Here is a 9,305-nt window from a genome sequence, read left to right as displayed (position 1 = left end):
TTTTACACGTTTTCAACTGCACAGCAGGAAAACTGCCACCACAGCTTAGTGTGTGTGTGGGGGGGGGCGTCTGCATCTACTCTCTCCTGTTCGTCAGCTGGTTTGTACTTTTCATATGTACTGCTTTACTTCTGCACGAGTTAAAAACAACTCGCCGTAGCATCCGGCCGGTCCTGGCCACGTGACAGACGCCACAGCTTCGGATTCGGCGAAGAGGACGCGGACTCAAACAACCCTCAGTGATTCGACGGCAGCAGGTGTGAGAGAGAGGCTGCGTTTGTGAAGTGAATATTAAGAAGATATTAACCCTTCCAGCTCCAGCAGAAACTAGAGTGAAGACGGACACATGCAACTGAAACTGAGCGTCCAGTGACAGAAGAGCTGGAGACACAGAGACGACACAGAGACAACACAGAGACAGCACAGAGACAGCACAGAGACAGCACACGTTACTCCACCATGTTACGAGGTCACTGTAAATGTTCCAGTCTGAAGCCATTCACACTCTCCGCTAACCTGATCCACTGACTGATATTATGCAAAATAGAAACTGACTTTTATCTGAGGTTGGTTTGACCAGAAGTTCATAAACCTCTTCATGCCAACGACATGCGCACGCACACACACACACACACACACACACACACACACACACACACACACACACACACACACACACTCACTGGACACAAACGGCAACATTAAAACAAGCGGATTTTAAAGGAGGTTTGGTCAAACAGAAACTGTGAGTAGGTTTTTCAGTCTTCCTTCCTTTTGATGAGTTCTGACCTTCAAGATCCAATCAGATCAGATTCTCTGCTATTCGTCACACATGAGTGGAGAAATAATTCGTTTCTGACAGACCCCCCCCCCGGTAGATCTGGATCTCAGCTGTTCGTGGTTTCAGCTGTCAGACAGAGAAACATTAAGTATTGAATGTTCTTTAATTGTGTAAATCATAAAGACTAAAACTAATAAAACTAAATTATAAAATCTAAACTTTTTGGACATAAAATACATGAAGTATTAAAAGGGTAAAAATCAATCACCAATACTGAAGTCAGACATCAACGATCAAACACCCATTCCAGCAGATACAAAGACAAACACACACACTGACTGACCTAAATATCAGTCAGGCTGAACCATCCCCCACTCCACACACACACACACACACACACACACACACACACACACACACACACACACACACACACACACAGTCGGTTGGTTGGCAGCACGCCGGTTGCTTTCATCCTCATCCCAAATCAAATAAAGCCACCGTCACACCACCAGCTACTAACTGGTTCATCATCTACGCCCAAACACACACACACACACACACACACAGGTTTCCCACTGCAGAGCGATTAGGTGTCCATTTAATCAGAGAGCTTATCTGACCGTCCAGGAGTCGCGTAAGGCAGCATCAGACGGCATTTGTAACCTAGATGGGTAACCCCTGAGTGTGTGTGTGTGTGTGTGTGTTAACTGGATGACTGGATTCTGACATGAACATCTTTTAAATGTGAGTATCAAAGCTTTGAGTCGTTGGAGTAAGAAACTGTCTGCTTCTGTGACAACAAGTCCAACAAGTCTGCCTCCACACTGACTCATCTCCACGCTTGTTATTTTTAGCTGCTAAAAGCGACGACACGTCTGTGTGTCCAGCTGAAGACGCAAAAGTCACTGGCAGGTTTTATCAGCCATAAACCTCATGAGCAAGTCAAACTACAGGAGCAAAGTCTTGGCTATAAGATATTCCTTATAACTGCAGAACTTGCCTGAGAATCATCATGTTTTTAAGTTTTCTTTAGTGTCAAAGTAATCCAGTGATAGCTGTCTGTACATTCATGGATACTTTGGAGAAAGGAACTGCTAGCAGCTAATTCTGCTAACTTTATATGTAAAATTGGCCAAAATGTAAGCAAACAGTATCAGACTTTGAAGAATTCATTTTCAGACATCCAGTTAGCAGCTAGCTAGTAGTAGCTTAGTGTAAACAGGAGATCAGCAGTCAGAATCTCCCCCTCTTTTAAACCTTTACTATGTTTGTGCCTCTTGGTTGTAAGCTGTCAGTTTAACCCTGAATCAGGACTTTCAGGATTCAAGTTGTGAGGAACAAGTCATCATGAGACTAAAGAGGCAGGGAGCACTGCAACAATCAAAGGCAGCATGGGGCGGTGTTTTGGTTGTAAACTGGTGTTTCTGCCTGTACAAACACTCCAGTGATGTTCAGGTTCATTTCAGGTTTATTAGCATCTTTACATCCAGCAGCGCGCTTTGCTTCCTCTCTGATTACAGCTCCCTTTGTTCTTCAAACGGCCGCTTCTGCATCCAAACACGACGTGGAGGAGGACAGCTACACTGCAGAGGCATCTGTGTGTGTGTGTGTGTGTGTTTCAGCCTGCTTACATCATGCATTAATACGGTCTTGCGTGCGAAAATTGTGTGTGCATTTTTAAATCTAAACTCTGGTGCTGAAGCTGGGAATCAAAGGGTTCACAGTGTGTGTGTGTGTGTGTGTGTGTGTGTGTTGTGTCAGCGAGCGTCCTTGTCTTCTGCCCTCCGATGGATTTGAGTCTTATGTAAGAGCTTTAACCGGGGGGGGGGGGGGTCAACGTCACTCGACCAGTGGTGGATTATGGGACATAAAGCCAGTTTAATTGTGTGTGTGTGTGTGGTTCAAATGTTTCAGGTGTCACATGGTGTCCTGGATTATATATATACATATACATACATATATATATATATATATATATTATATATTAGCTTGACTGGATGGTCATTTAGCTGCCTAATGAAAGACTGAGCTGCATCATGGGAATTGTAGGACAGAAAGTCAGGATATCGCAGCCTTCTTTATGGGAGTATGATACTAAAAGGCTTTGAGCTTTCAGCCTCACAGAGTCTTCATCAGGGCAGAGACAGGTTGATTATCCTGTAAAGTCTGCGTTTCAAAGAGCTTTGAATAAAACGCGTGTCCTTCTTCTACACTTTAATGTTCTCTTGACTTTCTACATGAAAAACTGGCCTCTGTACTTGTTTTTACATTTTATTTGGGATTGATTTCATGATTTTAGCACAAGCACAACTGTGAAGAACTATCTTTATCACACACACTCACACACACTGCTGCAGTCTGAGTGTGTGTTGAATGTACTACTTCACTGCTTCCAACCGCTTGTTCAAATAAGGCAGCACGTCCCTCTAAACCACACACACATGCACACACACACTCGCCACAAGGTCCAATTTGGGTCTGAAGAGGAAGTGGGGAGGAGGAGGAGGAGGAGGAGGAGAGAGGGCAGGAACAGTGGGGTAAGGAGAAGAGGGAGGAGGGTGAAGACGAAGGACACACATGCTCTTTGACCCCAGAACAACCTCTGCCACTGGGGCGACACAGCAGCCGGCTAATAAGCACCGAGAGAGGCTGGACGTGTGTGTGTGTGTGTGTGTGTGTGTGTGTGTGTGTGTGCGCACAGCTGATTTGCAGTCATTTATATTCATTTATGTTCAGCTTCACACTGAACCTGAAACTGGGGGTAAGTTCAAAACAAGCGACAACATGACAAAATGAAACAGCTGGACTAAAAATGCCACGACTGTTCCATATTTTGGGATATTATTAAAAAAGATGGATTCATTTTTAAAAAAGGCTTTCTTCCCTCTGTGTTTTGGCCTTTCTAATCTGGTTCCAGACCTCTGAATCACCACCCACATCTTTGATTTAGTGGTTGGAAAGAAAGAAAGAAAAGAAATAACAAGTCTCAAATCAACGCATTTCTTCTATTGACACGACAAACGCTAGCTAGAGAGAGTTAACAGCTCTTAACAACATGTAAGAGTTAAAAAGTTCATAATGAAATAAGCATTTCCTTTGAGTAAACAACCTGAAAACAGGTGCAGGGGCAGAAATCTTTCAACACGTTTTCAGCGTTGCCATTTTTTTCTGAATTACAGTCAACAAGTCTGAGCGCTTCCATGACCTAAAGGCTTTCTTCTGTGTTAATGTCATTTACCTGAACGCACTTAACTGCCTGTTTTCTCTCTGAAGTGGAGCTAAAACCTGCTGAACTCTTGCACAGCGAAACGTGTTTGTTAAATTCACTGTTTTCCTCACAGAGTTTGGCGTAAAAAGCTCAAGTTCTCTGGTTTTATTCAGTCAGCTGTTTCCAGGCTGCGGTTCACATTCACACTCTGGTTCAGTTATTTTAACACACTGCTGCTTGGCTCAGCGTGCACAGCCACAACACACACACACACACACACACACACAATGCTCCACTGGCCTGACCCGCCTGCAGTAATGATCCAGTCAGAACAGAGCAGTTAAGGTGGACAGACAGAAATAAAGTCCCAGCTGGAGACTGAGAGAACCAGGACAGTCCTTGGCCCAGTTTTGATATCCCACAATCCTCGGTTCCTCACCTCTGTGACCTCTCAACCAAACTTCAGTACATGGAACTAAAAACACACACTAACGTTTAGCACACAACGTGTTGACTGATAGTAAAGGAAGCTCAATGCTAACATATTAGCATACACATCATGTTAGTGATGTTAACTCCAGGCTAACTCTTTAGCATGGATCGTGTTCATGCTAATATTTTAGCACAATATTTTAGATGACAGCATCTCCGTGGCAACAGCATTTACTCCATGATAACACTGTAGCATAGGCTGTGTGTAATTGCAGGTTCCGTGCTAGCATTTAGCGGGCAGAGAGACAGGCAGGCAGGCAGACAGACAGACAGACAGACAGACAGACAGACAGACAGACAGACAGACAGACAGACAGACAGACAGACAGACAGACAGACAGGGAACAAGACGACTCATAGCAGCTCCAGAATTAAACAGGAAATAATCAGATGATGCATGAACACACTGTAGATGGAACATGTCTGCATACAAATATACACAAACCAATCCAGAACATACTGACTGATGGAAGAAAAGAGGAAGGAAGGAAGGAAGGAAAGAAGGAAGAGAAAATTAGGCATAGGGAAGGAGGGAGGGAGGGAGGGAAAGAAGTAAAGAGGGCAAGAATGGCGGGAAGGAGGGACGCAGAGAAGGAAAGAAAGAGATAAACAAGGAGGGAAGAATGGAGGAGGAGGAAGAGGAGGGTCACGTCTCCATCATCCCTCCATCTCTGCACTCCCTGCAGCATTTCTCCTAATAGGATTTTCTCCCTATTATACCCACTGTAGTGGAGTATCACTGTGTGTGTGTGTGTGTGTAGGCTCAGTTTATGTATGCAGTGAAAGCAGAGAGGAGGATCAAAGTCACTCCAACTAGGAAACAGCTCGCTTCATCTGGAGGAGCTACAGAGCTGCAAGTTCAACCATTTGATGAGTGTGTGTGTGTGTGTGTGTGTGTGTGTGTGTGTGTCAGGGAGATGGAGAAAGAGATGGAGTGTCTTTTTTCTTTTTTCTTGTCTTTTTTTTCCTCAGAGAAAGACGAGATAACATGATGCAAAAGTAGACGCAGTAATTGGCAACCGTGTGTGTGTGTGTGTGTGGCTTTTGACACACATGTCGTGTGCATTACTTCTGCATGGCTGTGGATATAGGTCACACACACACACGCAGAGACCTCCCGCCCTGAATACACACCCACATCCACGCCCTTGTACACACACATTCCCCTACATTTACTCCCTAAAGACACACACACCAGTAGACTCCATTAAGACACACGCACACACACACACACACACACACACACACACACACCAGTAGACTCCATTAAGACACACACAGTGAGGTCAGGGGAGTGGGTGGTGCCGTCCTCACCACAGATGAACAACAAAACAACTTTCATCATTAAGTCATTATTATTAATGAGTCTAATGAACGCCTTGTTTCACTGAGCGATGGTTAACAACAGACCCTGTGTCAGAGCACACCAGGACAAACACACCTTATCTCCAGAAACAACACATGACGAGCTGACTGCTGACGGCCACCGACCACCAGACGCAAAACCCGTTGGTGGAGCTCCGAGGCCGGGACCAGACACCTGGAGGATCCCCTGCCTCGGGAAAGGTGCTCTGTGACTGCACGGTGCTCCGCAGAACCAACAAACACCAGCTGAAGCACGGGACGTTACAGGGTTTAAGCTCTCGTGGAGATTCTGGAGACGACAAGCCCAGAATCTTCAGTATGAGACACTAAGTACATTCACAGAAATACTGTACTCAAGCACAAGTCTCACGTACTTTACTGGAGTATTTTACAGTGTACTTCTACTTAATGAAAGACTCTCAGTGCTCAAACACACACACACACCTGGCTGAGCTGCAGAGGTGTCAACATCTGGAGTGAATGTGTGTGTGTGTGTGTGTGTGCGCTCTGAGCAGGACGTCCTGTCTCCTCGTGTTTTCCGTCTCGATGGAAAGAGGATGCTGACAGTGAGCGGTGTGTGTGTGTGTGTGTGTGTGTGTGTGTGTGTGTGTGTGTGTGGGTGTGTGTGTGTGTCACATGACTATTCTTCTGAATCTCCACCTGAGCTCCTGCAGGTTGTCTGCAGGTTTGAAGACCCCCTTTTCTGCTCCTGAAAGTCTTTGACTGCACTTTAAACTAATGAAAGACAAACAGCAGCGGCCACAACCAAACATCACCCTGCTGTCCAAAACAAACACACACACATCCTGGTCCTCCCCCACTGCCTCCACACACACACTCTGTGTGAATCACATTATGTCAGGGGACCCAGCCTGAGGTTAGGGACCCCACCAAGGGCCCCAAGATAAATCTGAGGGGGTCACAAGATGATAAACAGGACGAGTTAGACGACCAGATTTCTGAAGCTACAAGCAGACTTTGCTTTAAGGTGTCAGAGAGGTGGAGGCTGCTGCACAGGTGAGGACGGAGGATCTCTCACCTGACCTCAGGACACCTGACAGGTGAGTGCAGACGTGTTGTTACCTTCACTGCTTCCTCCGTTCACGCTCTCCGTGCTGGACTGGGACAGCACCCTCCTCTTGCTCCGCTGGAGGGATCGGTCGAGGCTGGGGCTTCCCACCGGGGTGGAGGTGGACGCCCCGTCCCTCCTGGAGAAGATCCCGCTGAAGAAGCGGACCAGACGTCTCTCGCTGGAGCGGCCTCCCCCTCCCCTCAGCAGGAACCCCCCTCCTGATCCGTCCCTCTCAGCCGCCAGCCTCAGCAGGTCGCTGTTGTCCAGAGTCCGGTTCTTGTTGCCCCGCGCTCTCTCCCAACGGCTCAGCTCAGACATGGAGTCCGTCTTGTTCAGGACGGCGCCGACCTCCAGAGTCCTGCTCTTCTGTCTGGTGGGGTCTGCGAGGCGGGAGGCCGGGAGCGCGGCGGGGGGGTCGGCTTCCCTCTCGCCGCCGTCCGGCGCAGCATCTCGGCTGATGCAGCCGGAGCTGCTGTGGTGTTTGTCTTTGGAGAGCGCTCGAAGACGCAGCAGCTCGCCGCCGGTCCAGTGTCTGAAGCTGAAGCTGCGGCGCAGCAGGCCGGGGGGGCGCTTCAGAGGGGGGGTCTCAGGGGAGGAGACTTTGGCTGCTTTCCCGTTGCTTTTGGAATGAGACATTTTCCCATCAGCGTTCAGAGGAGGGTCAGAGCTCCTCTCCTCCACGCTCTTGGCTTTCAGGAGTCTCTTCTTCTTACTGGTGTCCTCAGCAGCGTCTGTTGGTGGACTCTCAGAGGAAAGACCCTCTTTAAGTCTGTCTGGATCCTCTGTTTGCTGCTCTCTGCTCTGGGCCTCTCTGCCGTGCTCTGCGACCGGGCTGGTGGTCTTTTGCTTCAGCTCTTTCTGTAAGTGATGTTTCCTGGAGATCTTCAGCCTCCCCAGCTCCAGCTGCCCCGTGCTGAACGTCCTGAAGTTCCTCATGTAGCTGTGAGATGACGAGAAGTCGTCCGACTCGTCGTCCACCTCCTTCAGCTGCTCCAGCAGGCCGCTACGCTGGATCTCCACTGAGCCCTCCCGCCGGAAGGTGCCCACCTTGGGGTTCTCCGCCCGCCGGGGGCCTGAGCCACCATCCTCATCATCTAAACTCTCCCTCTTCACCAAGGTGAGGGAGATCCGGTACACGGTTTTCCTCTGAGGCGTGCCCCTCTCCATCCTTTCAGTGCAGTTACTGTCGAGGAGGTACATCCCTGAGGAAGAGGTCCCTGAAGTGTCTGCAGCAGCTTTAAAGAGGCCTTGTTGCCCTAAAACATCCAGTCTTCTAGTTCTAGATCTTCTCTAATGTCTCTCTGAGGGTTTGTCTGCAGACTGATGATGATGTGGGGGGGGGGGGGGGGGGTTAGAATCCAACACTGAGCGGGTAAATTCACTTTCTCCACAAACGGGTTCAACCGCACCAGAAAAAAGCGCTACGGGGCAATAACCGACTTCTCCCTCATCCAGATGTGCAAACAGCGCGGACTTTGATGCAGGAAATACATTCCGTGTTCATCCCGGCGGAATTTAAACTCCTCCGCTCCTCTCTCCCTCTCTTACAGCGGCGCCGAGTCCGGAGCACCGAGGCGACCCCCGGCATGTAAAAACACTTTTCAGTCCGGACAGAGGAAGTCCTTACCACCGGGAGTCCTCCGCCGTGCGCCCCGCTGACAGCTCTGGATCCTGCTCCGGTATCCGCGTCTCCATTCCACACAAGTCGAGGGGTAAATATTATTCTACCGCCGCGTCCCGGACGGTGCCAGCGCGTCGTCTCCCATTGTGTGCGCACATCCCCCGCAGCGCAGCGCAGCCAGCCGGGCCTCTTTCACCTCAAACCGGCTTCAATTGTGATTCAAATGTCCCTGGATTCAGAGCCCTGGACCCGGGCCTGCCCTCCCCTCCTCTGCTCCGACAGCTTTAACCTCCCTGACGGCGACACAAGGCACCGTCCCATTCCCTCCTCCGCCTGCGCTGTGAACACACTCCGCTCCGCACACACCGACACCGACCGACACAGGCAGAGAGGCGGCGGGGGCTGGGGGGAAAACCCGGAGCGGAGGCCGTGCAAAGACTGGACCTGGACCCGGAGTTTCCAACGTAGCAGAAATATGTTCATATCCTGATATATATATATATGACTTCTACTAGACAGACTTAATGACTCGAATTAAAGGGAACTATTGACTGTCTTTTCACTCAGCTGAACTGAAACAGTGAAACATGCCGATCACCTGTTCACCCGTTCACCTGTTCACCCGTTCACCTGTTCACATGTTCACCTGATCACATGTTCACCCGTTCACCCGTTCACCTGTTCACATGTGACCAACAGTCTGAAACACATTCAGTTTCCTGTCAGAGTATATTCAGGTCAGCAGGTGGAGTCCAGCTCATGT

At 48.9% G+C, this 9,305-nt stretch overlaps 1 protein-coding gene across 1 annotated transcript in view; it reads right to left on the bottom strand.

The window, feature by feature from the left end:
* agap1 (ArfGAP with GTPase domain, ankyrin repeat and PH domain 1) overlaps nt 1–8,121 on the bottom strand; it is a 70,814-nt gene extending 62,693 nt beyond the window's left edge. The window contains exon 1 of the mRNA XM_070930379.1: nt 6,933–8,121. Coding sequence (XP_070786480.1) covers nt 6,933–8,121 — 1,189 coding nt within the window. The remainder of the gene's footprint in view (nt 1–6,932) is intronic.
* Between the last annotated feature and the right edge of the window lie 1,184 nt (nt 8,122–9,305).

This window comes from Enoplosus armatus, chromosome 24 (genome assembly GCF_043641665.1).
Source record: "Enoplosus armatus isolate fEnoArm2 chromosome 24, fEnoArm2.hap1, whole genome shotgun sequence".
NCBI classification, from domain to species: Eukaryota; Metazoa; Chordata; class Actinopteri; order Centrarchiformes; family Enoplosidae; genus Enoplosus; species Enoplosus armatus.
Note: the sequence above shows the minus strand (reverse complement) of the source record. Positions and strands in the feature narration are given on the sequence as shown.